The sequence below is a fragment of the Ahaetulla prasina genome, chromosome 1, assembly GCF_028640845.1.
Source record: "Ahaetulla prasina isolate Xishuangbanna chromosome 1, ASM2864084v1, whole genome shotgun sequence".
Classification (NCBI taxonomy): Eukaryota; Metazoa; Chordata; class Lepidosauria; order Squamata; family Colubridae; genus Ahaetulla; species Ahaetulla prasina.
This window is the reverse complement of record NC_080539.1, coordinates 336,920,513-336,938,938: the sequence shown is the minus strand read 5'-3', so window position 1 is coordinate 336,938,938 and position 18,426 is coordinate 336,920,513. Positions and strand designations below refer to the sequence as shown.

The 18,426-nt window shown below is 38.2% G+C and overlaps 1 protein-coding gene across 11 annotated transcripts in view; it reads right to left on the bottom strand.

Moving 5' to 3' along the window:
• The window catches only part of EVL (Enah/Vasp-like), a 174,838-nt gene that overhangs the window by 60,039 nt on the left and 96,373 nt on the right, over positions 1-18,426 (bottom strand). For 9 of the 11 annotated variants that reach the window (XM_058162691.1, XM_058162688.1, XM_058162687.1 and 6 more), the window contains 2 exons: positions 14,455-14,623; positions 10,868-11,048 (listed from right to left, as the gene is read on the bottom strand). In XM_058162691.1, the coding sequence (XP_058018674.1) occupies positions 10,868-11,048; positions 14,455-14,623 (350 nt within the window). Of the gene's footprint in view, positions 1-10,867; positions 11,049-14,454; positions 14,624-18,426 lie in introns of those variants that run through there. The other 2 variants (XM_058162696.1, XM_058162698.1) reach the window with 1 other exon arrangement.

Here is an 18,426-nt window from a genome sequence, read left to right as displayed (position 1 = left end):
ATATTAATAAAAATGGGATTAAAAATGAGATTATTTTTTCATAAAATTTCTAATTCATAAAGTAGAAACTAAGAAGGAAAGAAAGATTGGTTATTGTGTGGTGATTTAAACCCAGCTGGTATCACTGCTTCATATAGTGTGTTCTCACTGACATCATTCACCAAGGCAGAAGTCTTTCTTTATTCTGCTCTCTTTTAATTGGAGACTGAACTTAAGACAGCAAAAATATCTTGGGAGATTTAAATAATAGGAATAAAAATAGGGTGGCAGCTCTGAAATCTGAATTCCCTTCATGCAAACTCTGTGCTCTACTTGAGCTAATGGGATAAACCAGTGGTAGTCAACCTGGTCCCTACTGCCCACTATTGGGCGTTCTAGCTTTCATGGTGGGGGGTAGGAGTTTTGTCAAATTATAAATTTTATAAAGTAAAGTTACTTCCCTACTTTATAAATCACCATTACTGTGGAACCGGTGGGTGGTTAGAAAATTTTACTACTAACAGAGATACAAAAGTGGGTGGATAGGTATAAAAAGGTTGACTACCCCTGGGATAAACTGTTCTGATTTTTAGGATATTAGAAGGTTTTTCTCTCTCTCTCGCGCTCTCTCTCTCCCTCCCTCCCTCAAATAATTCTTAAAGAGAGAAAATAAAATTGGAATTGTATATGAATTGAATATGAAATGATTGTTGTCTCTAAATTCTAAGGTATTTCTAATATCCATTTCAAAATCCACTGTATTTTTGAAATATACACTTATAAATCCAGACTATATTAAATTCATGTTATTGCTACCTGATCTTTTTACAATTGGGAAATGAATTGGATCTTCTGTATGCGAAGTATGAATACTGCACCGTTCTTAAATTCAGAAAAGATCATTCCCCTCCTATCAGTTTCTTGTATCAGTAGGAATTAGAAATTATTTAAACTGATTTAAATTTGCATTCTAAGAATAGAGTATATTAAAAGAAACAAGAGGAGAAAGAGAGATGTTTCAAATTGTGAATTAGGGTTGATGAATCAAGGCCTCCTTTGAGAGTAGATTTGAAGAAATCTCTTTTGGTGAATTACTTAAATGCTTAGCTGTGTCTGCCCATCCATGATGCTACAGAGCAAATTAACACACTTCCTCTAACATCTATGAGTTGGAAATGGATGTTTGGAAGCAAAATTAGTCTCAGCAGCTCTATACTGTCCTCACAATGACAGGAACCAGGAGCAAAGAGCAGTATCAGTTCTGAGCTCCTGCGAGCACAGCTAGATGAGGAGAAACATCAGAAAGGAGAGTTGCAAAGGAGTTCCAAGTGCACCAAGCAAGAAGAGAGAATATAAGAGTTTTTAACGAGAACACAGTTGTTTAATCTAACACATTCTTGTAGGAGAAACAAAAATTCCAAAGCCAATGTGTCCAATTTTAGCACCTGTGGATTTCAACTCCCAGAATTCCCCAGGCGGCCATGGTCCACAGGTCTTAAAATTGCTAAGGTTGGACACCTCTGATCTAAAATGAAGAAAGAAATATTGATTTTCTTTATTTTTCTGATTCAACATCTATCTATTTCCTATTTGTATCTTTGATCCACATATCTTCCACTCCTCCCGGCTGACATTGATTTTTGTGAAAGCAGGAAAATATAAAGAAACTTTCCCAAGAGCTGTTATGTGTTTTAAAATGTGCTTTCAAAGTGGCTGCTGGTAAATCTTTATGTATATAAACAACAGCAATTCTTTTCCTGCTACATTTTTAAACAGAAATACCAGGGCTCTGGCTCTTACCACAAGATATTCGGGAGACAATCTTCTTCTCCATACAAGGTCTGGTATTAGAAGAATTTTTTTTAATTTCTTTACCTAGGTTGATGTTAAAGCAATGGGATCACCCAGGTATAATGGAAAACACCACCTCAGAGTTACCAACTGTAACTTCCAAGCGCTTTTCAGGGGCAACCTCATGTACAGTATTATAGGCAGTTCTCAACTTACAACCATTCATTAAGTGACTGTTCAAAATGGTGCTAAAAAAGTGACTGATGACCATTTTTCACACTTACAACCCTTATATCATCCCCATGGCCATGCGAATTTAGAATTTAGGTGCTTGGCAACTGGTATGTATTTATAATAGCTGTATTATCCTGAGGTGATGTGATCACCATTTGTAACCTTCCCAGCTGGCTTCCCACAAGTAAAGTCAATGGGGGAAGCCAGATCCTCTTAACCACTGCATGATTCGTTTAACAACTTTGGCAAAAAGGTCATAAAATGAGGCACAACTCGCTTAACAACTGCCTTGTTTAGCAATGGGAATTTTGGGCTCAATTGTGGTCGTATGTCGAGGATTACTAATTCCAACAGGGAGATGATTAGTTGCATGAGAATCTGTGAGCAGGACTGGTTGAGCCAGGAACAACACACAAGGTTTTCAAGCCACTCAGAATCATTTTGGAGTAGGCAGCACCTAAATCAAGTATGTGAAATTAAAATGAAGCCAGACGCATCTGTGTAAATTCCCCCTTGGTCATACCCAACAACTGCTCCTTGAAAAGGTGCTGTGAGAATGCCTGAATGACAAAACCACCTCTAAGCAGGAGAGTACAACTCGTTCAGAGCTAAAGATCATGCTACTTTGCCATTGTTTAGCCCACAGACCCAAATCACTCAGCCTTTGAGGGATTCCATCTGGGTCTGTTCCTCCCAATCCAGGTCCTGACAGCTTCTAGGCAGTGCACCAGCACTTCTACCACTGTTTGTTTATGCAGAACCAAACTGGGCACAGTAAAGTGATCTCCTAGTGATCTCCATTTCTGTAGCCCAGATCTCATAGTCTTCACTATAAATAGTACTGTATAGTATGCCTTTGTAGAGAAATAGGGGTCATTTTGCCTGAAGCAGAACCAAGAATAATAGTTGTTGAGATATTGTAGCACAGCAGGTGGAGTAATGAAAGTGTTTGTTTCTCTGATTACAGAGCAGATCAAAGCAGGGAGGTTGAAGGAACAACTATGGAGAATGTCAAGCCACTGCAGGATGTTTAACCAGAGGGCATCTGGTTGCCTTTCAAGAGGGCCATATTCTTCCCCCTTGCTCTCAGTCCGTGTTTGCATCAATATAGACTTTTCTAACCTGCCAAGCTGCTAATCTGTTGGACTTTATGGGACATACTAAATGCAAATTATGGACGTTAACTTCTTGACTTCTGTTTAGGGACTGCATCAAATAATAACTAGACAACAGATTCACTGCTTCATCCTTTCAGGAGTATTTTCTTACCTAATCAGAGAAACACAGAGTCCATGGGTGGACAAAAAAGCAGTGAGAGCAGATATGACTTCTAATTTTTTATCATCTTTGCAACTGACTTTCTTCATGGGAAACTGGTAGGGAGTATCTGAATTTTTTTTCCTTCCTTCCTTCCTTCCTTCCTTCCTTCCTTCCTTCCTTCCTTCCTTCCTTCCCTCCCTCTCTCACTCCCTCCCCTCTTCCCCCTGCTTCCCCATTTATTTTGCTTATGAGAAGCTTGCAGCAAGAAAGCCAGTGGAAAAATCATCAGAAAGTTTCAAGAGTGGATGGGGGTCAGTGCAGATCAAGAAGAATGTGTGGGGTTCATGAGGGGTTATGAGACATGCTATGCTGGCTGGGAAGGGCACATAGGGGATGGCATGGATCAGGAACGGTGCCTGGGGTTGCTAGGGAGTGCAAAAGAGGTACTGTGCAGTTTAGGAATGACACACATGGTGGCGGTGTGGGTCATGAAAGGTGCATAGGTATTTTCAAGAGATGTTGAGCAGATCAGAACAGGCACATGGGGGAAGCATGGGTCAGAGAAGGTGTGCGGGATTGCAAGAGGAGCTGTGTAGGTTTGAAAAGGCACATGGAGAATGATGTGGGTCAAGGAGGTTGAGATGAGAGACAAGAGATGCTCCGTCAGTCAGGGAAGACTTCCTTCCTCCCTATTCCACCTTCTCTCCCCCTCCCACTTTCCTTCCCAGCAGGCAGAATATCATAAAATATCAAAATCTGAAAACCGAAATTGAACAATTATAGCATAAACCAGCATGGTTTATGTTTGCATATTAAACATCTCATGCTATTTGAGATCCTTTTATAAAACACCATACCATAAATTATTGCAAGAGCTACCATGTAGACTAAAAAAATTTCTAAGTACAGTTAGGTACATTTAGATTGCAATTGTATATGCGCAAAGCTCAGAATAACCTACTAAATTCAGTATGACATGCTTATGTATAGCTCTATAGAGGGCTGCACTTTTTATATGAATTACTCATTTCATAAAGGCTTATACATGCCTACTTAGAAATAAGTCACTGGATTCACTGGGATTATCTTTATGTATGTATGTTTAGGGTTATACATTTGTAGTCAAACAAACAAGATGGATTATTCAACACCATTCAAGTTAGTTGCAATCTAGGCTGCATTCCTATATTGTTTGTTCAACTATAGCTCACTAAATAAACCACTGTCTGAAGTTACACTACAGACTAAGCCATGAACAAATCTTTACAAGCAAGAATTGTTGCTTGACACAATATACTGTACACAATCTTAAAGAGAAACATTAATCATTTTTTCCTTAGCGTTCATGCACTTTTTAAAACTTTACTCATGGAATTCTTGATTGTTTAAGAAGATAATCTACTAAAACTTTCTTTTCATTTTATTCCAGTGCAATTTCTTACGTTACCCAATGAAAGAAAAAAAAAGACAAAATGAAATGAAATAAATTTGGAATATTGCATCCAGTTTTGGTCGCCACGATGTAAAAAAGATGTTGAGACTCTAGAAAGAGTGCAGAGAAGAGCAACAAAGATGATTAGGGGACTGGAGGCTAAAACATATGAAGAATGGTTGCAGGAACTGGGTATGTCTAGTTTAATAAAAAGAAGGACTAGGGGAGACATGATAGCAGTGTTCCAATATCTCAGGGGTTGCCACAAAGAAGAGGGAGTCAGGCTGTTCTCCAAAGCACCTGAGGGTAGAACAAGAAGCAATGGGTGGAAACTGATCAAGGAAAGAAGCAACTTAGAACTAAGGAGAAATTTCCTGACAGTTAGAACAATTAATAAGTGGAACGACTTGCCTGCAGAAGTTGTGAATGCTCCAACACTGGAAATTTTTAAGAAAATGTTGGATAGCCATCTGACTGAGATGGTGTAGGGTTTCCTGCCTGGGCAGGGGGTTGGACTAGAAGGCCTCCAAGGTCCCTTCCAACTCTGTTGTTATATTATATTATATATTAAATTGCATCAAAAATACTCTATTTAATTTATGATAATTTTAGTAAGGGTGTTTATTATTTTAGAAAGATTCTTTCATCCCATTTAAATGCATGGAAAAGATCACTTTTACAAGTTTCTGAGAAAATAAAGTTTCAATCACTTGTTCATCACTGTAATGATTCTCAAAACCAAAAACCAATGTTTTCAATGTTGCCTCTTTTTATTGCAAGTTTCTTAATGGTTTTGTTGCTAGGAAACATACTCATATTATTAGGAGTAGTTATAATATATAGATTATTGCCATATTTATTATTTTAAAAACAGAAAATTCAGAGCAGAAAAAGACCTAATGGTCCATCGTATTGGTCCTTTGCTAATTTGACATTTGTTTACTTTCTCTAAAACTAACTTTGGAAAAAAAGACAATGACAGAAAATGATCTCATACAACTAGTCAAAAGCAGCAAATGTTGAAAAAGAAATGTATGGTTTGTTTTGTAAAAAAAAAAAGATTTAACAGTTATAGTGATCTGAAATATTTAAGAAATCATGAACTTCATTTAATTTTATGTTGGCACATCCTAATCAAACTATGTTTTTAAAAATGTCAGAGAGTTTATATTGCGTTTTGTTCTGTGGGTGTTTATATGAAATAAAATACTGTAATCTCCAGTTGTGTTACTATTTGCTTCACAAGATCTTGCTACATTTTGTAAACATGACTATGATATAAGTTTTCATTTTCAGACATGTAAATATGTTGGCATGAGCACTCGGTTTCTTTAACAGAAATGCAGTTACCAAGTTGTTTTAAATCTTATTTAGCAGTATAAATTAAAAATGTAAAGGGGCGATGAATCTGTTTTGGACCACGGGGGGGGGGGGAGAGAATCAAACCCTATCTCTGCCAGCATTCTACTCCAAATCGAAGTATCTGTACTTACAGTACTTTGCCATAAGAGGGAATAAAATTGTTAAAATGTAAGTTGCTTCTGTATATGAAAAGAAGGAGAACTGGTTAAAATCTGTCAATGTCACTGAAACCTGAGATGAAACAAGATTCTGTCTTTAAATGATGGGAGGGTTTTTTTTAAAAAAAAAATTAAAAGTGCTTTCTGTTGTCCATTTTCATTTTCCAATTTTATTTATTTTTCCTCCTGCTGCTTGTGTTTCTCTTTCCTATCTTTTTTTTTTACTCTGCTTATTTTCTTCTTCCAGTCCCCATTTTTCACTTCTTTTTAAAATTACTTCCAATTTGCTCCTTGCTCCTCCATGGAAGACAAATTCATTGAAACTCTCATAACAGGACTTGTCACCTTCCTGTGGATATCATATATCATATATCATTTATACCTTTTCTAAATAAAACAAAATGCTTGGAATCAATATTTGGTAGCATCAGTTTGAAATAATTAGCAAAGTGATACTGCTCAAATAGGGGGCACAAAAATCTCTTCACTAAAGCTTTTTTTAAAGTAAAAGAACACCCAGTGATGTTCATATTAAAAGAAAATTTCCTGTAGGTTGCCCCCAAATAAACCATCCCTTAGTACAGCAATTACGTATTGTATTTTTCACATACTGCTATTTTAAATTTTGAAGCCTGCTTACAACCAGGCTTGGAATTATACTGCAACTCTTCATGTGATAAACTTTAATGTGCCAATACATCATAATTACATAAAAACTATGATGCAACAGGAAAAAGTAATCTAAATCCAGCTATAAAGGATCTATACAGGTGATCCTCAACTTACTAGGACAATTGAGCCCAACATTTCTATTGCCAAGTGAAACAGTTGTTAAGTGATTTTGTTTTACAACCTTTCTTGACATAATTGTTAAGTGAATCACTGCAGTTGTTAAGTTAGTAACATGCCTGTTAATTGACTCTGGCTTCCCCATTGACTTTGCTTGTCAGAAGGTCACAAAAGGTGATCGCATGACCCTAGGGCAGTCTTTTCTATTCTATTCTATTTGCAGATCCCTGCCCTAGGATACTGCAACCATCGTAAGTAAGAGTCAGTTGTCAAGTGTCTCAATTTTGATCACTTGACTATATTTATTTATTTATTTATTTATTCACATTTTTATACCGCCCTTCTCCGAAGACTCAGGGCGGTGTACAGCAAGTAAAACGACAATAATCCAAAACCATTTAAAATATCATAACAAAGTTAAAAATCTAATTAGACTGCTGTATGGTTAAAACTATTAGGTAAAATATAAAAGATAAAAACCCCTGTTAAGAAACCCGCTAAAAAACCCCAAATATTAAAATCAATCAATCAGGCCAGCCCCGCTTGGTGAAAAAAGAAAGTCTTGAGCTCGCATTTAAAGGTCCTAAGATCAGGGAGAAGACGGAGTCCCACCGGCAGCTCATTCCACAGAGCCGGGGCCCCCACAGAGAACGCTCTTCCCCTGGGGGTTGCCAGCCGACATTGGTTGGCTGACGGCACCCTAAGGAGGCCCTCCCTGTGAGAGTGCACTGGACGCACTGGACAATGGGAGGTAACTGGCAGCAGCAGGCAGTCCCGTAAATATCCCCGTCCGATGCCATGGAGCGCTTTAAAGGTGATAACTAACACCTTGAAGCGCACCTGGAAGATCACTGGCAACCAATGCAGCCCGCGCAGGAGAGGTGTTACATGGGAGCTACAAGGAGCTCCCTCAATCCCCCGCGCGGCCGCATTCTGTACCAGTTGGAGCCTCCGGATGCTCTTCAAGGGGAGCCCCATGTAGAGAGCATTGTAGTAATCCAGGCGGGAAGTGACGAGGGCATGAGTGACTGTGCATAACGAGTCCTGGTCCAGGAAAGGGCGCAATTGGCAAATCAGGCGGATTCGCCAATTGTGAATCTTCCTGATATAGGAATGCTGCAACAGTTGTAAGTGTGAAAAACGGTCATAACTCACTTTTTCAGTGACAGTGTAACTTTGAATGGTCACTAAATGAACTGCTATAAGTTGAGGACTACCTGTATTTATAGTTTGGGAAAGCATGTCAGTACAGTAGAAAAAAACTTAGTTTATGTTAAAGCTGCAATACCAATGCCATCTTTCTATAAAGAGGACTCATCTTTATTGATGAGACATTTGATGTCACAAAGCTTGTGCTTAGCTTTTATTTTAGCAGCTATGCTGTCACATGATAGAACTGACAAGCAAGGAAAAAAGTTCAGGATTTTCATGCCCTCCAAATGACTTTTTTTAATACATTTTTTTTAATTAAATTAAGTCTTTGCCAAAGGCTTTACTATGGACTTTGTGTTTCTTCTTCTAGTATAGACTAATAAGAAATTCAATGGAACTGTCCGGCAGAGAAATGCTGGGATGGATTGATTAAATTAGCATAACTATTTGATTTAATAGTTCAAGACACTTATTTATGAAAGACTGAGTATATTTTCTTAGGTAATCTAAACAAAAAAAACGCCAAAACTGATAAAGATAATTCTAATTGTTAAAAAAAATGGCCAGCACTATCCCCAGTTTCTCAATGATCTCCCAAACAACACACTGCTTCAAAAATATTCTGCTGCAGCTAAAACAAATGGAACCTGGTGAGAGCAAATATAGTGTTAATTTCTCCTTTTTTCATCCTACACCACTGAGTAGATCAATAAATCAATCAGTTACATTTGTATGCTGCCAAATTAATTTATTCATGGTAGTTATACAGGTGGGTATCTGAGTGTAATAAGCAGCTTTCTGCCAAACACTCAAGATGATCTATGTAAACCTCACAAACACCTCAACGTAAAGTACTGAGCCTGGTTTATGAAGAAAGCAAATGTTAAAAATAGGACATCAGAAGTAGTCTAACTAACTAATGCCATCAATTTGACATCCTTACTTCTTTCTCAAGAATGATCACAATAATGTACAATTATTGACTGTTTCCTGATTGCTTAATTGTACCCTATGACTATCATTAAGTGTTATACCTTAGAATTCTTGATGAAGGTATCTTTTATGTACACTGAGAGCATATGCACCAAGACAAATTCCTTGTGTGTCCAATCACACTTGGCCAATAAAAAATTCTATTCTATTCTATTCTATTCTATTCTATTCTATTCTACTCTACTCTACTCTACTCTACTCTACTCTACTCTACTCTACTCTACTCTACTCTACTTTACTCTACTCTACTCTAGTCTATAAAATTCCTGCCCTCAAACACTGACCTGTTAAATAATAATCTGAGTTTAAGAAATACAAATGGACATTTTTTCATCTTTGAGAAGATTCAATCACACTGATTTAGTGATAACAAAATAAATTGGAAAGCTTTATACACTCTTATTTTTTACATTTTTTTTTGTTCATATTTCAAGCATTTGCTTAAAATGTGTCTAGAAGCAAGTGTATCTAGATTTTGGGAGAAAAAATAGAAAAAAATTGCTAAGCATTATTCTAACTTAACTATTATTCTACATGCCACAGGAAGAGAAATCTTGTATGCATATGAAAAGCAGCAAGTAAACATCTTGGTCAATCAAATATTATGTTCACATTTATTTTAGGATAAGGACCTATAAAGAGTGAAGAAGATAACCTTCTTGGGGATATGTAGAAGTTTTAGCCTAGTAAAAGGGGTCAAATTATTCTTTTTAATTCCAGAACAGATGTGACTCAGACAAACCGCCTCCTGATTTATTAAATTATAAGGAAAAAGAGTTATAGGACAATCTGCAGCACAAGATTCTATTGTTACAGGCAATCTTAATAAAAGTAGTTTTATACAACCTGTGGAATTAATTTCATAGTCTGGTCTACCTAATGGGGTTGATTACCCTATCCTCAAAACGACGCTATAGAGCACTGCACACCAGAACAACTAGACACAAGAACAGTTTTTTCCCGAAGGCCATCACTCTGCTAAACAAATAATTCCATCAACACTGTCAGACTATTTACTGAATCTGCACTACTATTAATCGTTTCATAGTTCCCATCACCAATCTCTTTCCACTTATGACTGTATGACTATAACTTGTTGCTGGCAATCCTTATGATTTATATTGATATATTGACCATCAATTGTGTTGTAAATGTCGTACCTTGATGAACGTATCTTTTCTTTTATGTACACTGAGAGCATATGCACCAAGACAAATTCCTTGTGTGTCCAATCACACTTGGCCAATAAAATTCTATTCTATTCTATTCTAATGGGGTTGATAAGACAAAGCTAAACATCACATGGCAAATTCATGTCTCACATAGATCTCGCACAAGTGGATTAAAACGAGAAAAAGAAAGATATCACATTTCTTCATAATAATGGAAACAGTAAAATTTCAGCTATGAAATGTGCCTAGATTACATTTGTTTTATGAGCATCCATATTCCTCCCCATGGGGCAGAGACAGCAAGCAGCATGTGCTATTGCTAGCAATAGTGTTCTCTTACAATTTAACACAAGCCTTAAAACAAAAAAATGCATATTTTAAAAACACCAAGGTTTTGCCTTCATTTGCTTTCAAAAAGAGGCAGATATTGCAGTCTGAATGAATCATGTATTCAGACTCTAATATTTGTACTACTGTACAATTGGCTATAATTTGCTAACAGAGGTGGTGATAATGGACCTGATAATCATAATTATTTGTCTTACCTCCATCTTGCTGTGAGTTCATGATATTTAGGGCAAATAGCATTGCATTTGAAAATGTGGTTGCCTCTTCTTTACTAGCAAAGTTCAGTCCATAAACCTGCCGTGCGTCACGCCACTGATGGAATGTTGGCGTTGCCTGATTGTACTTCAATCCTTTTACAATTGAATAATTAATCACTACCTGAAATTGAAATATAAAAAATGAGCAGACACTAAGAACATATGCTTTAACCTGATGCCATTATTTTCATATGATTGTTCTTTTACTACTATAATAGTGCATACTTTTATTATCTAGTTTTATGAATGGGTTAGTATTAGCTGCATCAGAAGGGGAAATAGCCTAGAAGGCAGCATAACAACCTACTACGATAATAATGAATTATCAGCCCCTAATTCTAATTAGCAGGAAAAAAATACACATAAACCCATGTATTATTCTTAACATTATTGTATAGTCACATTTATATACCTTGTTTTTCTCTTTATTTTATTTTTGAAATAAATTTCGATCCCCCCCAAAAAATATATATTTCCAGAAAGGCAGAAGACAAGAAAATGTCTTGAATGAGATTGTTCTATCTTTTCATTTAGCCCAGTATTATCTGTTCTCTTGGGAGCCCAAATATGAAGAAATCTTTCTTAACACCTGTTATCTGATCCTTTTAACTGCAGATCCTAGGGATTATAGCTTGGGCCCCCTACACATAAAACAAATATTGATAACTGAGGTAGGGTTTATCTCAACCGTTCTGCCAGAATCACCAATAGTGAGACTCCAGAGTCTATACAACTCCTTGTTTTGCCCTGCCCTTCCAGTTCAGACCCCTAAGTCCCCCCCCCCCATCATAAATTTTGCTCTTTTCAGTCTAGGTATGCTTCCTCTTCAGATCCAAATGCCTAAATCAGATACAATTTGGAAATAAAGTACATTCTGCAAGGGTGTAGCACCAATGTGATCTGAAAGTAGGGGGCGCTGCCATCAACCCTTCTGCTACAGTCCAATCAATTATGCATATTATCATCTTGCCTGACCTCTGAGGGCAATGAGATGGTTAAAATGGCCTGCCCCACTGCCCCAGGCACCTAATAAATCCAAGACATTTCCTGAGGGCACCTAGGAATTTTTCCAGCCTTCAAGAAACTGTTTTCTGGGATTCAACAAAGACATTAAACATGACTGAATACAAGCAGGGTTTCCCAAGTTGCAGATTGAAGGCCTCACTTTCTGCAAAGCTTCAAGAAATGAAGCAGCTAAAGAGAGATATATAGTAATGTTGGCAGAAGGCAATCAGCGAGTGCCCATCGTTTAGGAGTATTTAGTGGCATAAAAGGAGTGAAATGTGTTTTCTTCACTGCTTTTCCTATGTCTCCAGACTCACATCACATAGTAGCCCTGGGTAAAGAAGATGACCTCTCTGTTGACCCCCACAATAACTTTATGGGATTCTTTGAGATAAAATGATTCACATTCATTGAAAATAGACACTAATTGGACAGAATCTTATGAGGTGACGAGGGTAATGTCTAACAAGATTATCTGGGATCCCTTTGAGCTTGTAGAGATCAAGAAAGTGAAAACAATCCTCTGCAGCACGATTGGATTTGTGCCAATCCTGGCTTCCTAAGTAGAATGCCTTCAGCTGGATCTGGAAGGTAAGAGATATCACTCTGATGGAAAGAGAGAAACCATCTACTGTAAAGGAGGCATACTTCTATCCAGTATATTACAGAACTTCTGCCCAATCTCCAATCTTCTTTTTCTTAGAGAAGATGACAGGGCTTCATCTACAGAAAATCCTAAAAGACATGGATCATCTAGATACATTTCAATCATTATGCAGGCCTTGACATGGAAGAGAAACAACATTGGTTACTCTGGTGGAATCATCTATGTCAAGATGGACTGTATACCTCCTGGTCCTATTGTACATTTAAGCAGCATTTTATGCCATCAATTATGATATTCTTGTAGACTGCCTGCAAAAATTCAAAGAGGCACTGGTTCCTACTTGACCATCAGGTAAAGACTGGCTAGGGGACCTTCCAATTTGACTGATGAGCCAAACACAGTCCTTTCGGAAACAAAAAGCCCATATATCTTTGATTTTTTCCCATCCCGTGTTTAGATTACTTCAATACTTTAAAATGGAGCTGACTTTGAATGACTCAGAAATTGAAACTGAAGTAGCCCAATTTATTTCTGCAAAAAAGAAAAAGCCACTTTGGTAGTTTCCACATTATTGAAGTTAATCTACTGATAAACCAATAGGCTTCCAGTCAATTTGAGCTTTTAACTTTTTAATTCCTACCATGTTTCCCTGAAAATAAGACATCCCCTGATAATAAGGCCATTTGGGCTTTTGAGCACATCCCTGAAAATAAGCCCTCCCTGAAAATATTTAAACACATGCGCAGCCAGTCCCCGCCATTTCCTCTGGTTAGGGTTAGGGAGACAGAGCTGGAAATCAGGTAAGAGCAAGAGGAGCCCCATCTTGATCCATGCGCCCAAAATAACAAGATCTCCCCAAAAATAAGGCCAAGTGCTTATTTTGAGGTTCATAAAAATGTAAGACAGGGTCTTATTTTGGGGGAAACACGGTACATATGTGGCATTTATTAGATCAGGGGTGTCAAACTCAATTTCATTGAGGGCCGCATCAGGATTGGTGTTTGACCTTGTGGTGTGTTGGGGGGGAAGAGGGGGCATGGTCAAGGTGGGCGTGGCCAGCTCAACATCACTCATCAAGGCTCCATTTTTGGCTGCGACTGCCTCCTGCAGCCCTTTGCCAGCGACAATGGAGCTCAGGGAGGCCCACAAGCTCTGTTTTCTCTGGCAGAGGCACAGCGGGCCAGTCCTTCATTGTTTCCAGGGCAGGCCTATAGGCCAGGTCTAAGCACCCCATGGCCTGGATCTGGCCCCCCGGGCCTTGAGTTTGACACCCCTGTATTAGAACATCTTTATTGACTAGAATTAGTTCTGTGAACATATCTTAAGAAGGGCTACTGAGGAATGAAGCTGTTCATTCAAATCCAGATGATAAGAAACATCTTGTTTCTGAAGATATGGAGAGCTTCAACTTGCTTGCCTTTTGAAAATCATTAAGGCCATAGGGTTCAAAGGGACTTTCACAGCAAATGATGACTATAGAAGATTATCATGCTAATGAGAGTTTTCTTGTAAGGCATGGGGTTTGAAGTAGAACAATATGTATAAATAAATAATTCAAACAAATGGGGGAGAGTATAAAGCTTGGAACATACAACATGCTATTTATACAGTATCCTACATATAAAATCTGGCATCTCATGGTAATGCTGGAATTATCTGAAACCCTGGAGAACTTCTTGTTACCACTTGAGACAGTTCTGTGTTAAATGGAGCAACAGCCCACTTCAGCATAAGGCGTCCTTTGCTCAGCATAAATTATGTATTTCAACCACAGAGGAAAGAATGTACTCTTAAAATAAAAAGTTTATATGTACATACACACAGTAATATACCTTTTTCTAAGACACAGACTAACCACTGTTCTTAGAATTCTATTTTAGAACTTGTATGGTTAAAAGGCTGAAAAAACACTCACTTGTTGATCCTGAAGTTTAACTCCAACTACTCTAAATGTGTTGCTGGCCGTGTTGTGATAGATGTTGATTCGGCTGAAGCCCTGTTGTCCAGGCTTTATTGGCACCCATTTCTTACTGGTATCGTCATAAACCATAACTGATGCCCGGGCTTGGCATATACTCTGTTCACTGAAAAATAAATCAATAAGAATAAATAGTAAATCAAAGACAAGTACAAGATCTGTGATATATTTTATAATCTGAAGTAGTAATGCTTCAGAATGTTACCCTGTTTCACTGAAAATAAGTCATCTGATCATAAGCCCAATCAGGCTTTTGAGTGCATGTGCTAAAATACCCCCCCCCCAAAAATAAGCCCTCCCTGAAAATAAGCCCTCTCCAAAAATATTTAAACGCATATGCAGCCGATTCCCACCATTTCCTCTGGTTAGGGAGACAGCTGGAAATCAGGAAAGACAGCAAGAGGAACTATCTTTTATATATTGTTATATATATATATATATATATATATATATATATATATATATATATATATATATATATAGATATATATATATAGATATAGATATAGATATAGATATAGATATATATATATATATATGTTTTATATATTGTTGTCTGTCCAACAGACAACAAGCGCTCAAAACTGGCAATGCTCTATCAAATCCTGTTCCTGTCAAGAGTGGCGTTCCTCAAGGCAGCATCCTTGGACCAACACTCTTCATACTATACATTAATGATCTTTGTGACCATATCTCAAGTAATTGTGTTCTCTTTGCTCATGATGTCAAACTATTTAACACCACAGACAATACATCTATCATTTAAAAAAACCTTGATCATCTGGTCTAAAACTTGGCAACTTCAAATCTCAACCAGCAAATGCTCAGTCTTACATATAGGAAAAAAGAACCCAAACACTAAGTACATACTTGATGGACATTACCTTACAGATGACCCCCATCCCGTTAAAGACCTTGGAGTTTTCATGTCAAATGATCTAAGTGCCAAAGCCCACTGCAACTACATAGCAAAAAAAGTTCTAAGAGTTGTAAACCTAATCTTGCGTAGCTTCTTTTCCAAAAATACTACACTACTAACCAGAGCATATAAAACATTTGCTAGACCAATTCTAGAATACAGCTCGCCTGTTTGGAACCCTCACCACATCTGTGACATCAATACAATTGAACATGTCCAGAAATATTTTACAAGAAGAATTCTCCATTCCTCTGAAAACAACAAAATACCTTATCTCACCAGACTTGAAATCCTAGGCTTAGAAAACTTGGAATTCCATCGCCTTCGACAAGACCTAAGTTTAACTCATAGAATCATCTATTGTAATGTCCTTCCTGTTAAAGACTACTTCAGCTTTAATTGCAATAATACAAGAGCAACCAATAGATTTAAACTTAATGTCAACCGCTTTAATCTAGATTGCAGAAAATATGACTTCTGTAACAGAATCATCAGTACTTGGAATACTTTACCTGACTCTGTGGTCTCTTCTCATAATCCTAAAAGCTTTAACCAAAAACTTTCTACTATTGACCTCACCCCATTCCTAAGAGGATCATAAGGGGCATGCATAAGCACACAAACGTGCCTACCGTTCCTGTCCTATTGTTTTTCTTTTCTTCTCCTATATATATATATATATATGTATATGTATATGTATATGTATATATATATATATATATATATATATATATATATATATATATATATATATATATATATATATATATATATATATATATATATATATGTTTTCTGAGGTTTTCACGGTGTTTGTATATAGGTCTTTGGTTGTTCGGGTTTTCTCCGTAAAATTGGAAGTGTCTTGGCGACGTTCGACGAAGTCTCATTCGTCATCTTCAGGCTTCAGCTTTGTGCTTCTGGGAGCAATGTGTGATCGCAGCTGTTTCTTCCTTTTAACTGCTAGTGGGGTTTGAACTGATTGGGTGGGAGCTTGGCTGTGCTCTGATTGGATGGGGTTTTCTGTGCTCTGATTGGCTGGGGTGTGTCCTGTGTTGGTGGGGGCTTGGTTGTGCTCAGTCTAGTCTGTGCTGCAGGGGATTTGAGCTGGTGAGCTGCATAGCTGTTGTTTGGCTTTGTGGTCGTGCTACATCTTCATAGTGGGTGTCAGTCTGCTGCATGAATGGATTGAGGGTTTGAAATGGCTAATGTTGCAGCTGCGGTCTGGCTTCTGGTCCTTGGTCGTGCTTCATGATCAGTGTGGGTTTGGGTCTGCTTTCTGGGTGGATGTGCGGTGGTGACATCCTGTGTGGACCTTGTGAGTGTGGGTCTGGTGTCATTCCTCGTGTTAGGGACTCGCTTTGTCAATAAGGGCGGTTTCCAAATGGCTGGTAGGCGGAGGTGTCATCTCGTTTGTTCATGCTGTGTGGGCGTTTATCTCAATGGCTTCTCTGATTATTCTGTTGTTAAAGTGTTCAGTTTTGGCGATAGTTCTGGTCTTTTAAAGTCAATATCATGTCCTGTGACTTTAAAGTGTTGGACCAGGAAGAAGTTGGTTCCTCTTTTGAATGAGTTCTTGTGTTCTTCAATGCGTGCACTTATTCTTCTGTTGGTTTGTCCAATGTATGTGGTGGGGCAGGCGGTGCATGGGATTTCATATACCCTTGATTTTCTAACTCAATTTTGTCTTTGGGGTTTCTTAGGATGGTGGATATTTTCTGTTTGTGCAGAATGCTGTCTTGATGTTGTGTTTGTGGAGGATCTTGCTGATTCTGTCTGTGGTGCCTTTTATATATGGGAGGAGGGCTGTGCTTTTCTTGTTCTCTGTCTTGGATTTTAGTGGGGGTTCTTTTGGATTAGCTTGGTAATCTTATTTGTTTTGGAATCCATTGGATGTTAGTACGTTAGTGAGAGTGTCCAGTTCGGGTTTTAGGTGTTGTTCATCAGCTAAGCATTTTGTTCTGAGATGAGTGTCTTGGCTACGGAGTTGATCTGTGCTGGGTGGTGGTGTGAGAGTGCGTGCAGATAGCGGTTTGTGTGTGTTTTCTTCTGGTAGATGGTGTGTCCTAGGGAGCCATTGGGTTTTCTGTAGACTAAGACATCCAGGAAGGGAAGTTGGTTATTAACTTCTGTTTCCATGGTGAACTGTATTTTGGGGTGTAGGCTATTGAGGTGTGTGAGGAAGTTGTCAAGTTTTTCTTTCCGTGTGGCCAGATTATGAAGGTGTCGTCTACATATCTGAGCCAGAGTTTGGGTTTGTGATCAGATTTTCTAGAGCTTGGGTTTCAAAGTGTTCCATGTAGAGATTGGCAATGACAGGTGAGAGGGGCGATCCCATGGGTGCTCCTTCTACTTGTTTGTATTTTTGTCCATTGTAGATGAAGTATGTGTTGGATAGGCAGTGGTTGGTCAGATCTAGGATGTGCTTGGGGGGGTTATATTTGTTTTGGATAGCTGTCAAGGCTTCTTTGATTGGCACTTGGGTGAAGAGGATATGACATCAAAGCTCACGAGTAGGTCGCTGGGCTGTAAGTTTTGTTTCTTTATGATCTCTATGAACTGGAATGAGTTTTTACGTGTGAGGTGATGGATTCTGCATAGGGCTGTAGTTGTCTGGCGAAATTTGGCTAGGTTTTGTAGAGGTGAGCCTATGGAGCTGACTATGGGTCTGAGTGGGGTTCCTTCTTTGTGTATCTTGGGAGGCCATAGAGCTTAGGGCATCTGGATGATTTTCTCTGGGAATGATTCTTTGTTGGATTTCTTCGCTGATGGGGGAGGCTTTTATTTTGGATCTAGTGGTTTTTTCTAGGTAGGTGGTGGGGTCTGTGTTTAGGGGCTTGTATGCAGGGTCTTGGAGTAGGTTGGTTAATTTGGTTTGGTAGTCAGATGTGTTCATAACCACCGTGGCATTGCCCTTGTCTGCTGGTAGGATTATTATGCTGGTATCTTTTTTCAGGTTAAGTAGTGCTGTCTGTTCCTCTTTGGGTAAG